The 22,951-nt window shown below is 38.5% G+C and overlaps 1 protein-coding gene across 5 annotated transcripts in view; it reads right to left on the reverse strand.

Annotated features, from left to right (window-relative positions):
- Nucleotides 1–22,951, reverse strand: part of TMEM116 (transmembrane protein 116) — a 131,608-nt gene that overhangs the window by 88,692 nt on the left and 19,965 nt on the right. For all 5 annotated transcript variants that reach the window (XM_027124611.1, XM_027124610.1, XM_027124609.1 and 2 more), the window contains exon 4: nucleotides 20,790–20,921. In XM_027124611.1, the coding sequence (XP_026980412.1) occupies nucleotides 20,790–20,921 (132 nt within the window). The remainder of the gene's footprint in view (nucleotides 1–20,789; nucleotides 20,922–22,951) is intronic.

Raw genomic sequence — 22,951 nt, forward strand, 5'->3', positions numbered from 1 at the left:
CTGCTGATGCAGGGGACACGGGTTCGTGCCCCGGTCCAGGAAGATCCCACATGCCGCGGAGCGGCTGGGCCTGTGAGCCATGGCCGCTGAGCCTGCGCGTCCGGAGCCTGTGCTCCGCAACAGGAGAGGCCACAACAGTGAGAGGCCCGCGTACCACAAAAAAAAAAAAAAAAAAGAGATAAGGAGGGACACTGCATAATGATCAAAGGATCAATCCAAGAAGAAGCTATAACGATTATAAATGTTTATGCACCCAACATTGGAGCACCTCAATATATAAGGCAAATGCTAACAACCACGAAAGGAGAAATCGACAGTAACACAATAATAGTAGGGGACTTTAATACCCCACTTAACAGCAGTGGACAGATCATCCAAACAGAAAATAAATAAGGAAACACAAACTTTAAATGACACAATAGATCAGATAGTTCTAACTGATATTTATAGAACATTCCACCCAAAAGTTGCAGATACACTTCCTTCCCAAGTGCACACAGAACATTCTCCAGGACAGATCACATCTTGGGTCACAAATCAAGCCTCAGAAAATTTAAGAGAATTGAAATAGTATCAAGCATCTTTTCTGACCACAACGCTATGAGACTGGAAATCAATTACAGGAAAAAAACTGTAAAAAACAAAAATACATGGAGGATAAACAGTGTGATACTAAATAACTAAGAGATCACTGAAGAAATCAAAGAAGAAATTAAAAACTACATAGAAACAAATGACAACAAAAACACAACGACCCAAAACCTATGGGATGCAGCAAAAGCAGTTCAAAGAGGGAAATTTATAACAATTCAATCTCACCTCAAGAAACAAGAAACATCTCAAATAAACAATCTAACCTTACACTTAAAACAACTAGAGAGGGCTTCCCTGGTGGCGCAGTGGTTAAGAATCCGCCTGCCAATGCAGGAGACACAGGTTTGAGCCCTGGTCCGGGAAGATCCCACATGCCGTGGAGCAACTAAGCCTGTGCGCCACAACTACTGAGCCTGTGCCCTAGAACCTTCGAGCCACAGCTACTGAAGCCCACGCGTCTAAAGCCCATGCTCCCCAACAACAGAAGCCACCGCAATGAGAAGCCCGTGCACAGCAACGAAGACACAGTGTGGCCATAAATAAATAAATTTAAAAAAAAAACTAGAGAAAGAAGAAAAAAGAAAACCCAAAGACAGTAGAAGGACAGAAGTCATAAAGATCAGAGCAGAAATAAATGAAATAAAAATGAAGAAAATAGCAAAGATCAATAAAACTAAAAGCTGGTTTTTTGAGAAGGTAAAGAAAACTGATAAAGCCTTAGCCAGACTCATCAAGAAAAAAAGGAGAGGACACAAATCAATAAAATTAGAAATGAAAAAGGAGAAATCACAACTGACACTGCAGAAATAAAAAGGATTATAAGAGACTACTACAAACAACAATATGCCAATAAAATGGACAACCACAAAGAAATGGACAAATTTTTGGAAAGGTACAATTTTACAAGACTGAACGAGGAAGAATTAGAAAATATAAACAGACCTATCACAAGTAATAAAATTGAAACCGTAATTAAAAATCTTCCAAAAAACAAAAGTCCAGGACCAGATGGCTTCACAGGTGAATTCTATCACACATTTAGAGAACAGCTAACACCAATCCTTCTCAAACTCTTCCAAAAAATTGCAAAGGGAGAAACACTCCAAAGTTCATTTGACAAAGCCACCATCACCCTGATACCAAAACCAGAAAAAGATATCACAAAAAAGAAAATTATGGACCAATATCACTGATGAACATAGATGCAAAAATCCTGAACAAAATACTAGCAAACAGAATCCAACAGCACTTTCAAAGCATCATACACCATGATCAAGTGGGATTACCCCAGGGATGCAAGAATTCTTCAATATATGCTAATCAATCAATGTGATTCACCACATTAACAAATTAAGGAATAAAACCATATGATCATATCAATAGATGCAGAAAAAGCTTTTGACAAAATTCAGTACCCATTTATGATAAAAATCTCTCCAGAAAATGGGCATAAGAGGGAAACTACCTCAACATAATAAAGTCCATATATGACAAACCCACAGCAAGCATCACACTCAATGGTGAAAAACTGAAAGCATTTCCACTAAGATCAGGAACAAGACAAGGATGTCCACTCTCGCCACTCTTATTCAACATAGTTTTGGAAGTCCTAGCCATGGCAATCAGAGAAGAAAAAGAAATAAAAGGTATACAAATTGGAAAAGAAGAAGTAAAACTGTCACTGCTTGCTGATGACATGATACTATACATAGGTAATCCTAAAGATGCCACCAGAAAACTACCAGAACTAATCAATGAATTTGGTAACGTTGCAGGATACAAAATTAATGCACAGAAATCTCTGGAATTCCTATACACCGACAAATGAAAAATCAGAAAGAGAAATTAAGGAAACACTCCCATTTACCACTGCAACAAAAGGAATAAAATATTTAGGAATAAACCTGCCTAAGGAGGCGGAAGACTTGTACTCAGAAAACTATAAAACACTGATGAAAGAAATCGAAGATGACATAAACAGATGGAGGATTATACCATGTTCTTGGATTGGAAGAATCAGTATTGTGAAAATGACTATACTACCCAAAGCAACTTACAGATTCAATGCAATCCCTATCAAACTACGAATGGCATTCTTCACAGAATTAGAACAAAAAATTTTACAATTCATATGGAAACACAAAAGACCCCGAGTAGCCAAAGCAATCTTGAGAAAGAAAAATGGAGTTGCAGGAGTCAGGCTCCCCGACTTCAAACTATACCACAAACCTACAGTAATCAAGACAGTATGGTACTGGCACAAAAACAGAAATGTAGATCAGTGGTACAGGATAGAATGCCCAGAGATAAACCCATGCACAGATGGTCACCTAATTTACGACAAGGGAGGCAACAACATACAATGGAGAAAGGACAGCCTCTTCAATAAGTGGTGCTGGGAAAACTGGACAGCTACATGTAAAAGAATGAAATTAGAACACTACCTAACACCATACACAAAAGTAAACTCCAAATGGATTAAAGACCTAAATGTAAGACCAGACAATATAAAACTCTTAGAGGAAAACATAGGGAAAACACTCTTTGACATAAACCACAGCAAGATCTTTTTTGACCCACCTCCCTGAGTAAGAGAAATAAAAATTAAAATAAACAAATGGGACTTAATTAAACTTAAAAGCTTTTTCACAGCAAAGGAGACCATAAACAAGACAAAAAGACAGCCCTCAGAATGGGAGAAATTATTTGCAAATGAAACAACAGACAAAGGATTAATCTCAAAACATACAAACAGCTCACGGAGCTCAATAACAAAAAAAACAAACAATCCAGTTAAAAAATGGGCAGAAGACCTAAATAGATATTTCACCAAGGAAGACACTCAGATGGCCAACAGGCACACGCAAAGATGCTCAATATCACTAATTATTAGAGAAATGCAAATCAAAACTACAATGAGGTATCACCTCACACCAGTCAGAATGGCCATTATCAAAAAATCTAGAAACAATAAATGCTGGAAACGGTGTGGTGAAAAGGGAACCCTCCTGCACTGTTGGTGAGAATGTAAATTGATAGAACCACAGTGGAAAACAGTATGGAGGTTCCTTAAACAACTAAAAATAGAAGTACCATATGACCCAGCAATCCCACTACTGGGCATATACCCTGAGAAAACCATAATTCAAAAAGGGACATGTACCACAATGTTCATCACAGCACTATTTACAACAGCCAGGACATGGAACTAACTTAAATGTCCATCGACAGATGAATGGATAAATAAGATGTGGCACATATATAAAATGCAATATCACTCAGCCATGAAAAGAAACGAAATTGAATTATTTGTAGTGAGGTGGATGGACCTAGAGTCTGTCATACAGAGTGAAGTAAGTCAGAAAGAGAAAAACAAATACTGTATTCTAATGCATATATATGGAATCTAAAAAAAAAAATGGTACTGATGAACCTAGTTGCAGGGCAGGAATAAAGAAACAAACACAGAGAATGGACTTGAGGACACGGGGTGGGAGGGGGAAACGGGCAAAGTGAGAGTAGCATCGACATATATACACTACTGAATGTAAAATAGTTAGCTAGTGGGAAGCAGGTGTTAGCACAGGGAGATCAGCTCAGTGCTTTGTGATGACCTAGAGGGGTAGGATAGGGAGGATGGGAGGGAGGCTCAAGAGCGAGGGGATATGGGGACATGTGTATGCCTATGGCTGATTCACTTTGTTGTACAACAGAAACTAACACAGTATTGTGAAGCAATTATACTCCAATAAATATCTATTAAAAAGAAAAACCTAAATGATGAAAATATTCCTTTTTTAGGGAAGTAAGTATTTCTGTCTTGATATCCAGGTTTCTAAAGAGTATTAAATTAGGTACCAGGATGCTCCAATAACATGGAAAAAGAAAAAAGAGTCAAATTTGGGTTTGCTTTTGTGACATAATAAGAAATATAAGAGTAAGCTGGGACAAAGTGAGAGAGCGGCATGGACATATATAGAGTGGCATGGACATATATATATATACACTACCAAATGTAAAACCGATAGCTAGTGGGAAGCAGCCACATAGCACAGGGAGATCAGCTCGGTGCTTTGTGACCACCTAGAGGGGTGGGGTAGGGAGGGTGGGAGGGAGAGAGACACAAGAGGGAAGAGATATGGGGATATATGTATATGTATAGCTGATTCACTTTGTTATAAAGCAGAAACTAACACATCATTGTAAAGCAATTATACTCCAATAAAGATGTTAAAAAAAAGATTAAAAAAAAAAAAAAGAAAGAAATATATATTTGGTCTCTGTCCCTGGTTGCTGACACAGAGCTCAAAAACCCTTGGAATTTCCTGGGTGACAGGAGTGTCTTTTGTTCTAATGAGGCAATTCGTGGTAGGCTCCTGGCTAGCTTCAGGATTGGGGCTGGTCACCAAACAGATCAAGCCATAATTAGAGGCTTGGAACTTTCAGCCCTATGCCCAATCCTCCGGGGAGGCGAGAGAGATTGGAAATTGAGTTAATAATTGATCATGCCCACATGATGAAGACTCAATAAAAATCTCTATAACAGTGGAATTCGGAAAGCTTCCGGGTTGGTGAACACATCTGTGTGCCAGGAGGGTGGCCCACCTCAGCTCCATGGGGACAGAAGCTCCTGTGCTAAGGACCCTTTTGGACCTTGCCCTCTCTCTCTTTTTTAAAAAAAATATTTATTTATTAATTTATTATTATTGGCTGCACTGGGTCTTCGTTGCTGCGCACAGGCTTTCTCTAGTTACGGTGAGCAGGGGCTACCATTTGTTGCAGTGGGCAGGCTTCTCATTGCTGTGGTTTCTCTTGTTGCAGAACACAGGCTCTAGGTACATGGGCTTCAGTGGTTGCGGCAAGCGGGCTCAGTAGTTGTGGCTCATGGGCTCTAGAGCGCAGGCTCAGTAGTTGTGGTACACAGGCTTAGTTGCTCTGCAGCATGTGGGATGTTCCTGGACCAGGGCTCAAACCCATGTTTCCTGCATTGGCAGGTGGATTCTTAACCACTGCACCACCAGGGAAGTCCCCGTATCTCTCTCTTCATCTGGCTATTCATCTGTGTCCTTCATTATATTCTTTATAATAAACTGGTAAATGTTAAGTATTTCCCTGAGTTCTGTGAGCCATTATAATTGTATTATTAATAGCAAATTACCAAACCTTAGGATGGGGTCATGGGAACCGTGATTTGTAGCCAAGTTGGACAGAAGAGAGGGTAACTTGGGCACCCACTTCTTGCAATTGGTGTCTGAAGTGGAGACCAGTCTTGTGGGACTAAGCCCTTAACCTGTGGGATCTGTGCTAACTCCAGGTAGTTAGTGTCAGACCTGAACTGTAGGATACTCACTTGGTGTCTGGAGAATTGAGGAACTGGTTGGTTGGGAACAACACATTTGGTGTCAGAAATGTTGTGAGTAGAGAAAGTTTTCCTTTAGCTTTTTAATGTAATAATAGAACAATCAATTATATCATCTAATTCCCAGCTCAAAAGTGGAGAAAATAGAAAGTATTCTTAAACAATTCTTACTGAGTAGTGGTAAAGGTGAAGGTTAGGTCCTAAAGACCTACTTAAAATATTTTCATCTGAATTTGTCTAAGGAGAAATTTAGCTATGGTACCAGACTCAAGGTGATCTCTTAACTAACTAACTAGTTATGATCTCATAAGTAGTGCTAGGAAACTCTGATTCTGTAAAACTGATGCCTGGGTGTGCTCTCAAGTTAAACAGGTAAACAGTAATGGATTATCAGAAGATCCAGACTGGCTATATAAAAAAAAATGACTCTGAATGGAAATTTCCACTCTATAGACAGGTGAAAAGGGAAGAAACAAGGGTCTCTCAATCCACCCTTTTCCACTGGATTCCAATCAGGACAGGGAAGAAAAAGGCAGTTCTCCTTTCAGGGGTGGCTGTGGCTCACTATGGGGACAAGGACACAGGTGGTAATGGAGAATATTCATTGGTATGAGCTCTCCTGAAGCCTGCCATTTTGACGCCAAGACCTGGCCCCACCCAACAGCCTATAGGCTCCAGTGCTGGGACATCTCAGGCCAAACAACCAACAGGGTGGGAATGCAGCCCCACCCATCAGCAGACAGGCTGCCTAAGTCTTCCTGAACCCACAGCCACGTCTAAACACACCCCTTGAAATGGCCGTGTCCACCAAAGAGACAAGATCCAGCTCCACCCACCAGTGGGCAAGCACCAGTCCCTCCCACCAGGAAGCCTGCACAAGCCTCTTAGACCAGCTTCACCCACCAGAGGGCAGACACCAAAAGCAAGAGGAACTACAATCTTGCAACCTGCAGAACAGAGGCAGCAAACACAGAAAGTCAGACAAAATGAGACAGCAGAGGAATATGTTCCAGACAAAGGAACAAGATAAAACCCCAGAAGAAAAACTAAGTGAAGTGGAGATAGGAAATCTACCTGAAAAAGAATTCAGAGTAATAACAGTAAAGATGATCCAAGATATCGGAAAAAGAATGGAGGCACAGATGGAGAAGATAGAAGAAATGTTTAACAAAGAGCTACAAGATATACTGAACAAATACAGTTGAACAATACAATAACTGAAATGAAAAATACAGTAGAAGGAATCAATAGCAGAATAAATGAGTCAAAAGAACAGGTAAGTGAGTTGGAAGACAGAATGGTGGAAACACTGACATGGAACAGACTAAAGAAAAAAGAATGAAAAGAAATGAGGACAGTTTGAGAGACCAACATTAAACACACCAACATCTGCAGTATAGGGGCCCCAGAGAAGATAGAGAGAAAGGGCCTGAGAAAATATTGTAAGAGATAATAGCTGAAAACTTCCCTAACGTGGGAAACGAAACACTCACTCAAGTCCAGGAAGCACAGAGTCCCATACAGGATAAACCCAAGGAGGAACATGCTGAGACACACAGTAATCAAACTAACCAAAAATTAAAGAAAAAGAGAAAATATTAAAAGCAACAAGGGAAAAGCAACAAATAACATACAAGGGGATCCCCATAAGGTTATAAGTTGATTTTTCAGCAGAAACTCTGCAGGCCAGAAGGGAGTGGCATGATATATTTAAAGTGATGAAAAGGAAAAACCTACAACCAAGAATACTCTACCCAGCAAGGCTCTCATTCAGATTCAAGGGAGAAGTCAAAAGCTTTACAGACAAGCAAAAGCTAAGAGAATTCAGCACCACCAAAACAGCTTTACAACAAATGCTAAAGGAACTTACCTAGGTGGAAAAGAAAAAGCCACAACTAGAAATAAGAAAACTACAAATGGGAAATCTCACCAGTAAATGGAAACATAAAGTTAGGAAATCATCCATAAACAAAGCCAGCAATTGTGAGAAGAGGAGAGTACAAATGCAGGATATTGGAAATTTATTTGAAATAAAGAGACCAAAAACTTAGAACAATCTTTTATATACATAGACTACTATATCAAAAGCTCCTAGTAAGCTCAAACCAAAAATCTACAATAGATGTACACACTAAAAAGAAAGAGGAATCCAAACACAACATTAAAGATAGTCATCAAGTCACAAGAGAAGAGAACAATAGAGGAAGGGAAGGAAAAAGACCTACAAAAACAAGTCCAAAACAGTTAATGAAATGGCAATAAGAACATACATATTGGTAATTATCTTAAATGTAAGTGGATTAAATGCTCCAACCAAAAGATACAGACTGGCTGAATGGATACAAAAAACAAGACCCGTATACATGTTGTCTACAAGAGGCCCACTTCAGATCCAGGGACACATAGAGACAGAAAGTGAGGGGATAGAAAAAGGTATTCCATGCAAATGGAAAGCAAAAGAAAGGTAGAGTAGCAATACTCATATCAGACAAAATAGACTTTAAAATAAAGACTGTTACAAGAGACAAAGAAGGACACTACATAATGATCAAGGGATCAATCCAAGAAGAAGATATAACAATTGTAAATATATATGCACCCACCAAATGAGCCAAAAAAGGAGAAATTGACACTAACACAATAATAGTGAGGGACTGAAATACCCCACTTACATCAAAGAACATATCATCCACACAGAAAATAAATAAGCTAACACAGGCCTTTAATGACACACTAGACCAGACAGACTTAAATGATATTAATAGAGCATTCCATCCAAAAGCAGCAGAATACACATTCTTTTCAACTGCACATGGAACATTCTCCGGGACAGATCACATGCTAGGCCATAAAGCAAGCCTCAGTAAATTTAAGAAAACTGAAATCATATCAAGCATCTTTTCCAACCACAATGCTATGAGATTAGAAATCAACTAGAAGAAAAAAAAAACTGTAGAAAACACAAGCATGTAGAGGCTAAAAATATGCTACTAAACAATCAATGGATCACTGAAAAAATCAAAGAGGAAATAAAAAAAATACCTAGAGGGCTTCCCTGGTGGCGCAGTGGTTGAGAGTCCGCCTGCCGATGCAGGGGATACGGGTTCATGCCCCGGTCCGGGAAGATCCCACATGCCGCGGAGCGGCTGGGCCCGTGAGCCATGGCTGCTGAGCCTGCGCGTCCGGAGCCTGTGCTCCGCAACGGGGGAGGCCACAACAGTGAGAAGCCTGTGTACCGCAAAACAAAAACAAAAACAAAAAAAAACCCTAGAGATAAATGAAAATGAAAGCATGATGATCCAAAACCTATGCGATGGAGCCAGCCCTTCTCTGGCTGGAAGCAGCATTTCTCTGGGCGCCAAGGTGAGAGTGGAAGTGGTGTTGTGCAGGGAGTTGGGGGCAAGGCACCACGGGTCGGCAGGCAAGGCGCGAGGTTCACGGTGCTGGGCTGGATGTCAAGGATGCATTCCAAGACAGTTCTAAAAATATGTCACCAGCTCCAACCTTATAGTTGACCTAGCCATGGAAAACCTCATTGGAACCTCACGAGATCAGACCATACTGAAACTCTTAAAAACCCTTCCCATCAAAAAGTATCGGGGGGGCTTCCCTGGTGACACAGTGTTTGAGAGTCCATCTGCTGATGCAGGGGACACGGGTTCGTGCCCCGGTCCGGGAGGATCCCCTGGGCCCGTGAGCCATGGCTGCTGGGCCTGCGCATCCGGAGCCTGTGCTCCGCAGTGGGAGGGGCCACAACAGTGAGAGGCCCGCATACCGCAAAAAAAAAAAAAAAAAAAAAAGTATCAGGAAAGAAAATCAGGAATGATATATACCTACGACTTCAAGAAAGTTCCTGTATAAGCTAACAGTTTAGCAGATCAGCTAGCTTCTTTGATCATCAAGCAGACGTAGTCAACCCAGTAACACAAAAGAGGAAAACGTCTCTATATCAGTGTTTTTCACATTATGCATGTGACCCATTTAGTAGGTCATGAAATCAATTTTGTGAGTCACAATGAACATTTTTAAAAACAAAATAAAAAATATCAGAGTGCTTTGCATGAATCCTTTGCCAGAATTTTACACCTTGCAAGGAATACTAAGGTCAGTTTCAGTATGTGGAAAGATATTTGATGGAGGGGATATGAGGAATAGAATGTACATTGATTGCCTAAGAAATGGTTTTTCAATCATTTGTCTGCTGATGTCTTATTTGGTTTTCATAATAACAGGTTGATGTGCAATCTAGTTTATATATTACCATGACTTGCAACTGGATATAAAGTCTGAGATGTTCCACTGAGATGCAGCTGCAAACTGCATTTTTTGGAAAGATGTTATCTAGGCTATAAAAAATATATATATATATATACATGAATGGCAATTATAGTTAATGGCAAATATTATAACTGCCTCTTTTCAAAATTGCTTTTAAAATGGATCATTTCTTTTTTAAAAGAAAGAGGAATAATGACGTGAAATATGCAGAAACATGTTCAAGTTCTACAGCTGGATCTCCAAGTATGAATAGTGACAATACTGAGAAAAATGTTGACTCTAATCTGCAAACATCAACTTCGTTTGAGCCACATTTCAAAAAGAAAAACGTAACTGCAAGACATTATAATGAAGATTATTTAAAATATGGTTTTATCAAAAGTGAAAAACCCTTTGAAAATGACAGTCTTCAGTGTGTTATTTGTAATAATATTCTTGCAAATGAAAGCTTAAAACCTTCAAAATTAAAAAGGTACTTAGAAACACAGCATGCTGAACTTATTGATAAGCCTCTTGAATACTTTCAAAGAAAGAAAATAGATGTAAAGTCATCAACACAATTTCTTAGTTGCTCTACTACTGTTAGTGAGAAAACATTATTATCATCATATTTAGTTGCACATCATGTGGCAAAAGAGAACATGGCTCACACAGATGCTGAAAAAATTATTCTTCCAGCATGTTTGGATATGGTGCATACAATTTTTTACGATAAATCTGCTGATAAATTAAAAACTATTCCTAGTGATAACACAGTATCTCTTCAAATTTGTACGGTTGCCGAACATTTAGAGGCAATGCTTATTACTCAGTTACAGTCGGCAATAGACTTTGCAATCCAGCTTGATGAAATCACAGATACTGGAAGCTGCACAGCACTTTTAGTCTATGTCAGATATGCGTGGCAAGGCGATTTTATGGAGGATCTTTTGTGTTGTTTAAACTTAACCTCACACCTAAATGGATTATATATTTTCACAGAATTAGAAAGGTGCATTGTTGGTCAGTATAAATTAAACTGGAAAAACTTCAAAGGAATTACAAGTGATGGAACAGCAAACATAACTGGAAAACAGAGCAGAGTAATTAAAAAATTGTTACAAGTTACTAGTGCTGCGTGGAGTCACTGTTTTATACATCGTGAAGCGTTAGCGTCCAGAGAGATTCCACAGAAGCTCATGGAAGTACTGAAAAATGCAGTGAAAGTTGTTAACTTTATTAAAGGAAGCTCACTAAATAGCCAAATGCTTGAAACATTTTATTCGGAGATTGGAGCTAATTATACCCACTTACTGTATCATACCAAAGTTCGTTGGTTGTCACAAGGGAAAATACTAAGCAGCGTTTACGAACTCAGGAATGAGATCCATGTTTTTCGCATTGAAAAGAAATCTCATTTGGCAACTATTTTTGAGGATGATATTTGGGTAACGAAACTGCCATATTTAACTGATATTTTTGGAATCTTTAATGAACTACGTTTAAAGCTACAGGGGAAAAACAGTGATATATTCCAACATGCCGAACGTATCCAAGGACTCCAGAAGGCATTATTGTTGTGGCAAGTGAGGCTTAAAAGCAACCGTCCTAGCTACTACATGTTTCCAAGGTTTTTGCAGCACATTGAAGAGAATGTTGTTAATGAAAACATTTTGGAAGAAATAAAACTAGAGATATTGTTGCATCTCACTTCTCTATGTCAAACTTTTAACCATTTATTCCCAGAAGAGAAATTTGAAACATTAAGACAGAATTGTTGCATAAAAGATCCGTTTGCTTTTTGAAACCCAGAATCAATAATTGAGTTAAACTTGGTGCCTGAAGAAGAAAATGAATTATTGCAGCTCAGTTCTTCATATACATTGAAGAATGATTATAAAACACTAAGTTTATCAGCATTTTGGATTAAGATAAAGGAAGACTTCCCTTTGATAAGTCGAAAGAGTATCCTGCTATTATTACCATTCACAACAACTAGTTTGTGTGAACTAGGATTTTCAGTCTTAACCCAGTTAAAAATAAAGGAAAGGAATGGATTAAATGATGCAGCAGATATGCTAGTAGCATTATTCTCCTGTGTTCCAGACTGGAATGAACTTACGAACAGGCAAGCACGCCTACCACGTTAAATAAATCTTTTTTTTAAATTGGAGTATAGTTGCTTTACAGTATTGTGTAAATAAATCTTACCTGGGTTTTTTGTTTTTGCAAAAAAAAAAAACCTATGTGACACATCAAAAGCAGTTCTAAGATGGAAGTTTATAGCAATACGATCTTACCTCAGTAAACAAGAAAAATCTCAAATAAACAAGCTAACTTACACCTAAAGCAACTAGAGGAAGAAGAACAAAGAAAACCCAAAGTTAGTAGAAGGAAAAAATCCTAAAGAGCAGAGCAGAAATAAATGAAATAGAGATGAAGAAAACAATACGAACGATCAATGAAACTGAAAGCTTGTTCTTTGAAAAGATAAATAAAATTGATAAACTGTTAGCCAGACTCATTAAGAAAAAAAGGAAGAGGGCTCAAATCTATAAAATTAGACATGAGAAAGGAGAAGTTACAATGGACACCACAGAAATGATCCTTTGATCATAAGAGACTACTACAAGCAACTCTATGCCAATAAAATAGACAACCTAGAAGAAATGGACAAATTCTTAGAAAGGTACAATCTCCCAAGACTCAACAGGAAGGTACAGAAAATATGAACAGACCAATCACAAGTACTGAAATTAAAACTGTGATTTAAATACTCCCAACAAACAAAAGTCCAGGACCAGATGGTCTCACAGGCGAATTCTATGAAACATTTAGAGAACAGTTAACACGTATCCTTCTGAAACTATTTTTTAAAATTGCAGAGGAAGGAACACCCCAAACTCATTCTATGAGGCCACCATCACCCTGATACCAAAACCATACTAAGATACCACAAAAAAAGAAAATCGTAGACCAATATCACTGATGAACATAGATGTAAAAATCGTCAACTAAGTACTAGCAATCCGAATCCAACAATACAATAAAAGGATCATACACCATGATCAAGTGGGATTTATCCCAGGGATGCAAGGAGTTTTCAGTATTCTCAAATCAATCAATGTGATACACCACATTAACAAGTTGAAGAATAAAAAACATATGATCATCTCAATAGATGCAGGAAAAGCTTTTGACAAAATTCAACATCAATTTACGTTAAAAACTCTCCAGAAGGTGGGCATAGAGGGAGCATAACTCAACATAACAAAGGCCATATGTGAAAAACCCAGAGCTAACATCATACACAACAGTGAAAAGCTGAAAGCATTTCCTCTAAGATCAGGAACAAGACAAGGATGTCCACTCTCGCCACTTCTTTCAACATAGTTTTGGAAGTACTAGTCATGGCAATCAGAGAAGGAAAAGAAAGAAAAGGAATCCAAGTTGGAAAAGAAGAAGTAAAACTGTCACTATTTGCAGATGACATGATACTATACATAGAAAATCCTAAAGATGCTATGAGAAAACTACTAGAGCTCATCAATGAATTCAATAAAGTTGCAGGATACAAAATTAATACACAGAAATCTGTTGCATTTCTATACACTAACAGTGAAAGGTCAGAAAGACAAATTAAGGAAACAATCCCATTTACCATCAAATCAAAAAGAATAAAATACCTAGGAATAAACCTACTAAGGAGGCAAAAGACCTGTCTCTGAAAACTATAAGATGCTGATGAAAGAAATCAATGATGACACAAACAGATAGAAAGATATACCATGCTCTTGGACTGGAGGAATCAATATTGTGAAAATGACTATACTACCCATATCAATCTACAGATTCAATGTAATCCCTGTCAAATTACCAATGGCATGTTTTGCAGATCTAGAACAAAAAAATCTTAAAATTTGTATGGAAACACAAAAGACCCTAAGGAGCCAAAGCAATCTTGAGAAAGAAAAACAGGGCTGGAGGAATCAGGTTCCCTGACTTCAGACTATACTATAAAGCTACAGTAACCAAAATAGTATGGTATTGCACAAAGACAGACTTATAGATCAATGGAACAGAATAGAAAGCCTGGAAATAAACCCACACGCCTATGGTCAATTAATCTATGACAAAGGAGGCAAGAATATACAATGGAGGAAAGATAGTCTCTTCAATAAGTGGTGCTGGGAAAACTGGACAGCTACTGTAAGGGAATGAAATTAGAACATTTTCTAACACCATACACAAAAATAAACTCAAAATGGTTTAAAGACCTAAAGGTAAGACCAGATACTATAAAACTCCTAGAGGAAAACATAGGCAGCACACTTTTTGACATAAATTGCAGCAAAATCTTTTTCAATTCGTCTCCTAGAGTAACGGAAATAAAAACAAAAATAAACAAATGGTGCCTAATTAAACTTAAAATCCTTTCCACAGCAAAGGAAATCATAAAACGAAAAGGCGACACAAAGAATGGGAGAAAATATTTGCAAATGAAGTGACTGACAAGAGATTAACCTCCAAAAGATGTATGCATCTCTATGTTCACTGCAGCACTATTGACAGTAGCCAAGACATGGAAGCAACCTAAATGTCCATTGACAGAGGAATGGATAAAGAAGATGTGGTACATATATACAATGGAATATTACTCAGCCATAAAAAGAATGAAATAATGCCATTTGCAGCAACATGGATGGACCTAGAGGTTATCACACTAAGTGAAATAAGCCAGACAGAGAAAGACAAATATATGATATCAGTTATATGTGAAATGTAAAAAAAAAAAAAATGATACAAATGAACTTATTTGCAAAACAGAAACAGACTCAGAGACTTAGAAAATAAACTTATGATTACCAAAGGGGAAAGATGGGGGGAGAGAAAAATTAGGAGGTTAGGATTAACATATACACACTACTATATATAAAGGGAACTCTACTCAATACTCCGTAATAACCTATATGGGAAAATATTTTTTAATTGGGGTATAGTTGTTTTACAATGTTGTCTTAGTTTCTGCTGTACAACGAAGTAAATCAGCTATATGTATACATATATCCCCTCCCACTTGGACCTCCCTCTCACCCACCCCTATGCCACCCATCTAGGTCTCCACAAGGCACCAAGCTGAGCTCCCTGTGTTATAGAGCAGGTTCCCACTAGCTATCTATTTTACACATGGTAGTGTATAAACATCAATCCCAATCTCCCAATTCATCCCACCCCCATTCCCACCTGCCGTGTCCACACATCCACTCTCTACATCCGTCTCTATTCCTGCCCTGCAAATAGGTTCATCTGTACCATTCTTCTAGATTCCACATATATGCATTAACATATGATATTTGTTTTTCTCTTTCTGACTTCACTGTATGACAGACAGGAAAAGAATTTGAAAAAGAATAGATATGTGTATATGTATAACTGAATCACTTTGCTGTATACCTGAAACTAACATGACACTGTAAATCACTTATACTCCAATATAAAATTAAAATTTAAAAAAAAGAAAGAAAATGGCTCTGCCTGTTTACCTAGGGCTGGTGGAAAACTATACTTAAGCCAGACTTGGAAAGTTTCAGGCTTCAGTGCTATTCAGTTTAAAAAGAGACTTCAGAGACAAGAGAGGTCTCACTGGGTAGTTAGAACCTTAACTCTTAAAAGAGGTGTTGAGGGAGTTCTCTGGTGTCCTAGTGGTTAGGATTCCTGGCTTTCACTGCTGTGGCCCGGATTCAATCCCTGGTCAGGGAACTGAGATCCCGCAAGCCGTGTGGCACGGCAAAAAAAAAAAAAAAAAAAGAGGTGTTGAACTATATACAATGCAGTTCTGGTTTGATATTGACCAAGATTTCCTAATCTCTGATTCAGTGTACTTTCTACTATTTCTTTTCTAATGGATTGTACAGCTGGAGCATATTTTTATCTTCTCATCGGCTCTCCTGGGCCTGTTAGCTTTTGGTAAATGATTGATTTCTTCTGTTCCAGTTCAGTGAAGTGGCATAAGGGTGCTGTGGCTGTATTGAGTTAATTCTCTCTGACCAGCTCTGGCTTTCCTATAACTAGCCAAACATCTGGAACAGAACATCTAGGCAATTTCTGACCAATTTTGGGAGGAGGCACTAATGCCTCGACAGATCAGCACAGTCAACCTATCTTGTCAAGGGAAGTTTCTGCCTTATCAAACATATTTCTCCATAGGAAAGTATCAAAAATGAGGTTCTGAAACCTTGCCAAGTGGAGAGATAAACTGAATCCACTTTCAGGACTAGGAAGAAGCAACTCTTGGTATAGGATACAAGATTAACATACAGAAATCTGTTGCATTTCTTTACACTAACAATGAAGTATCGGGAATTCCCTGGCAGTCCAGTGGTTAGGACTCTGCACTTTCACTGCTGAGGGCCTGTGTTCAATCCCTGGTTGGGGAACTAAGATGCCAGAAGCAACACGTGGACATAAATAAATAAATAAATAAGTAAATAAAGTGTTCATCTGTTTTAAAAAAAAACAATGACGTATCAGAAAGAGAAAGTAAGAAAACAATCCCGTTTAAAGTCACATCAAAAAAAATAATAAAATACTTAGGAATAAACCTGACCAAGGAGGTGAAAGACCTATATACTGAGAATTATAAAACACTGATAAAGGAAATTGAAGATGATTCACAGAAATAGAAAGATATCCCATGTGCTTCGATTGGAAGAACTAATATTGTTCAAATGGCCATACTACCCAAAGCAATCTACAGATTTAATGCAATCCCTATCAAATTACCCATGACATTTTTTACAGAACTACAACAAATAATCCTAAAATTTCTATAGAACCACAGGAGACCCAGAATTGCCAAAGGAATCCTGAGGAAAAAGAACAAAGCTGGAGGCATAACCCTTCCAGACTTCAGAAAATACTACAAAGCTATAGCAAACAAACAGTGTGGTAGTGGCACAAAAACAGATGTATGGATCAATGGAACAGAATAGAGAGCCCAGAAATAAACCAACACACCTACAGTCAATTAATCTTCAACAAAGGAGGCAAGAATATACAATGCAGTGTATAATTCAGCCCGTGGTGTTGGGAAAGCTAGACAGCCCACATGTAAATCAGTGAAGTCAGAACACTCCCTTACCCCCTACACAAAAATAAACTCAAAATGTCTTAAAGACTGAAATATCAGATATGACACTTTAAAACTCCTAGAAGAGAACATAGGCAAAACATTCTCTGACATAAATCGTAACAATGTTTTCTTAGGTCAGTCTCCCAAGGCAAAAAAAATAAAAACAAAAAAATAAACAAATGGGACCTAATCAAACTGAAAACCTTTTGCACAGCAAAGGAAACCATAAACATAATGAAAATACAACCCACAGAATGGGAGAAAATATTTGCAAATGATGCGACTGACAAGGGATTAATCCAAAATATACAAACAGCTCATAGAACTCAAAAGCAAAATACCAAATAACTCATTCAAAAAATGGGCAGAAGACCTAAATAGACATTTCTCCAAAGAAGACACACAGATGGCCAACAGGCACATGGAAATGTGCTCAACACTGCTAATTATTAGAGAAAAGCAAATCAATACTACAATGAGGTACCACCTCACACAGATCAGAATGGCCATCATTAAAAAGCCAACAAATAACAAATACTGGAGAGGGTATGGAGAAAAGTGAACCCTCCTACACTGTTGGTGGGAATATACACTGGTGCAGCCACTATGGAAAACAGTATGGTGGTTCCTTAAAAAACTAAAAACAGAGTTGCCATATCATCCAGCAATCCCACTCCTGGGCATATATCTGGACAAAACTCTAATTTAAAAATATACATGCAGGGCTTCCCTGGTGGCACAGTGGTTGAGAGTCTGCCTGCCAATGCAGGGGACACAAGTTCGTGCCCCGGTCCAGGAAGATCCCACATGCCACAGAGTGGCTGGGCCCGTGAGCCATGGGCGCTAAGCCTGCACGTCTGGAGCCTGTGCTCCACAACAGGAGAGGCCACGACAGTGAGAGGCCCACGTACCGCAAAAAAAAAAAAAAAAAAAAATATATATATACATGCACCCAAATGTTCACAGCAACACTATTTACAATAGCCAAGACATGGAAGCAACCTAAATATCCATTGACAGATGAATGGATAAAGAAGATGTGGTATATATACACAATGGAATACTACTCAGTCATAAAAAAGAATAAAATAATGCCATTGGCAGCAACGTGGATAGACGTAGAGATTATCTTACTAAATGAAGTAAGTCAGAAGAAGAAAAACAAATACCATATGATACCAAATTTGTGTGGAATCTAAAATGACACAAATGAACTTATTTATGAAAGAGAAATAGACTCACACACATAGAAAACAAACTTATGGCTACCAAAGGGGAAAGGGGGTGGGGGAGGGATAAATTAGGAGTTTGGGAATAGAAGATACAAACTACTGTATATAAAATAGATAAACAACAAGGTCCTACTATATAGCACAGGGAAGTATATTCAATATCCTGTAATAAACCATAATGGAAAAGAATATGAAAAAGAATAGGTATATACATGTATAACTGAATCACTTTGCTGTACAGCAGAAATTAACACAACACTGTCAATCAACTATACTTCAATTTTTAAAAAAGAGAGAACATTGGACAAAAACAACAAAAAAGAAAAAAGCCACATACAATAGTATTTTTTTTCCCTCCAAACTGGCAGAATTAATCAGGAGGAAATGCAACGGGGAATATTAAAAGTTTTACTTCAATCTGGAAGAAACTGGACATTTTTTTCTTTTCTAAAGAATAATTTAGACATTCATTAAGAATTATTTATATAGTATATTCTCCTGAATCTGCCCAGTTAACCCTGAATATCAAAAGGCTGAAGTTTTTTAGCATAATCTCAGTCCCTGAGCTTTATTTATGACATCTGTACCAAGCACCTGTGATTTAAAAAACACTTGATATTACAATAATAACACAATGAATCCTGGCCTAATAAACATCACATAGGTGGTTAAAAAATACACTTTATAGGGTTTCCCTGGTGGCGCAGTGGTTGAGAGTCCGCCTGCTGATGCAGGGGACACAGGTTCGTGCCCTGGTCTGGGAAGATCCCACATGCCACAGAGCGGCTGGGCCCGTGAGCCATGGCCACTGAGCCTGCACATCCAGAGCCTGTGCTCTGCAACAGGAGAGGCCACAACAGTGAGAGGCCCGCGTACCGCGAAAAAAAAAAAAAAAGAATCTGCCTGCCAATGCAGGGGACACGGGTTTGAGCCCTGGTCCGGGAAGATCCCACATGCCACGGAGCAACTAAGCCCGTGTGCCACAACTACTGAGCCTGCATACCACAACTACTGAAGCCCGTGCGCCTAGAGCCTGTCTCCGCAACAAGAGAAGCCATAGTAATGAGAAGCCTGCACACCGCAACGAAGAGTAGCCCCCACTCGACACAGCTAGAGAAATCTTGCGCGCAGCAACGAAGACCCAATGCCAAAATAAATAAATAAATAATTTTAGAAAACCCACACACGGGGGCTTCCCTGGTGGCGCACTGGTTGAGAATCTGCCTGCCAATGCAGGAGAAACGGGTTTGAGCCCTGGTCTGGGAAGATCCCACATGCCACGGAGCAACTAGGCCCGTGAGCCACAACTACTGAGCCTGCGCGTCTGGAGCTTGTGCTCCGCAACAAGAAAGGCCATGACAGTGAGAGGCCCGCACACCACAATGAAGAGTGGCCCCCGCTCGTTGCAACTAGAGAAAACCCACGCACAGAAGCAAAGACCCAACACAGCCAAAAATAAATTAATTAATTAATTAAAAAACAAAACCCACACACGTGTTTAAAAAAATAAATAAATTTATATAAGATAGGTAACATATTAGTACATGGATTTCATACCACTAACTACATATTAGTATTTTCCTACTACATTGAAACAAATTTCTCCTCTAGTAACAAATCCCAGAGGAAGCATCCAGCAGTGAGTACAGACTGCATATTAACCTCTACTTTTTTCACATCCTAAGTCTCAGAAACATTATATACTGATGGTACTATGTGGGTGAATCCACTGATAAAATCTATGAAAGATATATAACTCATATATAATCATATGTAGTATTTCCAAAAGTTAATGTTTATTAATGTAATAAAAAACATGCAATAATCTCAAAAGATGTAGAAATATATTCCATTACATGGAAATATGGTCACACTATGTTGAATAATAAAAGCAGATTACCAAAAGTATTAATGTGTTATTTGTTCTAAAATGCATATACCTAAAGAGAAGAAGACTGGAAATATATAATATACATAAAATATTAAAGAATGATTATATCTGGGTGATTTTAATTATCTTTCTGCTTCTCTGAATTTCCCAAATTTTCTGTAATAAATAAGTAGTTTTTTAATGGGGAAAAACAATAAAAGCTATGTTTCAAAGTGTAACAATAAACAAAAGGGTCCTGCTTCCCAGGATGGATTATCTTTGCTTCTTATTTAAATAAGCGTGTGCCTTTCGTACAAGGTACTATGACAATCTAGTAGCACTCACCTGTCCAACTGCTTGCAAGTTATAGCAGACGATGTCCTTATTGGCTGCTGAAGTTCCATAGAGAAGTGCCTCAATGAGCCAGTATATCCCCAGGAGGAGGTCAGAGAAGCTCAGATAAACGAGTGGCCTTATCTGTAAAGGAATAAAATTCATAATTTCAAAAATGATATAGACAGGAGAATGTAACAATTAATTACTTTTATGTTTTACCCTTCTAGTAGAAATCTGGGCATAATTTTTCTGGGGCCTCTGCTATTGGTTGACTGGGGAATATAAAGGAATACTCCAGGTAGGAAGTAATCTGTAATCACAACTATCCCAACTGTTCTGGAACCAGACTATTCATGGAAGTATTAGCATTGGAAATTCTTCCTCAAGGGAAGAGTGAAAAGATGAGAAATTCTGTGATGGAGACATACCACAAATGGGAAATTTTAAGTGCTCTAGCTGCACAGTCAACATCTTCTAACAATAAGAAATGAGGGGCTTCCCTGGTGGCGCAGTGGTTGAGAGTCCACCTGCCGATGCAGGGGACACGGGTTCGTGCCCCAGTCTGGGAAGATCCCACATGCCGCGGAGCAGCTAGGCCCGTGAGCCATGGCCGCTGAGCCTGCGCATCCGGAGCCTGTGCTCTGCAGTGGGAGAGGCCACAACAGTGAGAGGCCCGCGTACCGCAAAAAAAAAAAAAGAAAAGAAAAGAAATGAGATTATCACCTGAGTGTTTTAGGATATGGTTGAGAACTCAAAGAAAATGAAAACAGGTTTTTTTTTAATCTTCATAGAGTTTAATTTGCATTTTTCTTTTTTCTTTATTGAAGTATAATTGCCAAATAAAACTGCAAGATAAAGTATATGTGATGATTTGATGTACATATACATTGTGAAAGGATTTCCCTCAAGTTAATGAACACATCTATCACCTCACATATTTACCTTTTTGCATATGTGTGTGAGAACATGTACGTTCTATTCTCTGAGCAAATTTCAATTGTACAGTAGTGTTATCAACTATTATCACCATGTTATGTACTAGATCCTAAGACCTTATTCATTTTACAGGTTTTCATATCAATGAAAGTCAAGGTGGAGAAAAATATCAGCATGAATTGTATATGTTGTCTTTCAATTTCTATCTACATTGCTGAAGTCTGTCTTTCTCATTTTCTAGTATCCTTCTCCTTTTGGCCTCCCCAGTCCCACTTTCCTGAAAATAGTTTTGGCCCCTCTGTAGAGAAAATTATAATATGTTTATTGAAAGATACCAAAGATCTAAGGTGAAGAAATATACCATGCTCATGGACTGTAAGATCCAATGTTATGAAAATGTCAGTTCTCCTTAAAGTGATACACAGATTAAACGCAATCTCAATTATGTATCAACATATCTTCTTGTGGAATTTGACAAAGTTGGCTCTAAATCTGATATTGAAATACAAAATATCAAGTTAACTATGACACTCGAAGAAAAAGGAGAAGGAGGACTTGTCCTACACACACCAAAACAATATAAAGCTGGACACAATATAAAGCAGATGCAGTGGACTAGCCCAGAGATGGACAAATAGACCAATGGAACAGAACAGAGAGCCCAAAACAAGCCTAAGCGTATATATATAAACGTTTTTTGAAAAATAAGTTTATTTATTTATTTATTTTTGGCTGCACGTGGGCTTTCTCTAGTTGCAGCAAGTAGGGGCTACTCTTCATCACAGTACATGTGCTTCTCATTGTGGTGGCTTTTCTTGTTGTGGAGCATGGGCTCTAGGCGGGTGGGCTTCAGTGGCTGTGGCACGTGGGCTCAGTAGTTGTGGCTCACGGGCTCTAGAGCGCAGGCTCAGTAGTTGTGGCGAACAGGCTTAGTTGCTCCGTAGCATATGGGATCTTCCCAGACCAGGGCTCAAACCCATGTCCCCTGCATTGGGAGGTGGATTCTTAACCACTGCGCCACCAGGGAAGCCCCTATAAACTATTGATATATGATAGAGGTGGCTTTTTAGATGAATGGAGAAAGAACAGTCTTTTCAAAATGTGATACTAGAACAACTGGGTATCCATATGGATAAAAATTAAATTGGGCCCCTACTTTCTACCTCACACGCTCAAAAATCGGTCCCAAGTAGTTTAAAGGCCTAAACGTGAAAGACAACATTTATAAAGGTTTT

This window comes from Aethalodelphis obliquidens, unplaced genomic scaffold (genome assembly GCF_003676395.1).
Source record: "Aethalodelphis obliquidens isolate GAN/ISIS:26980383/991018 unplaced genomic scaffold, ASM367639v1 scaffold28, whole genome shotgun sequence".
Lineage (NCBI taxonomy): Eukaryota > Metazoa > Chordata > Mammalia > Artiodactyla > Delphinidae > Aethalodelphis > Aethalodelphis obliquidens.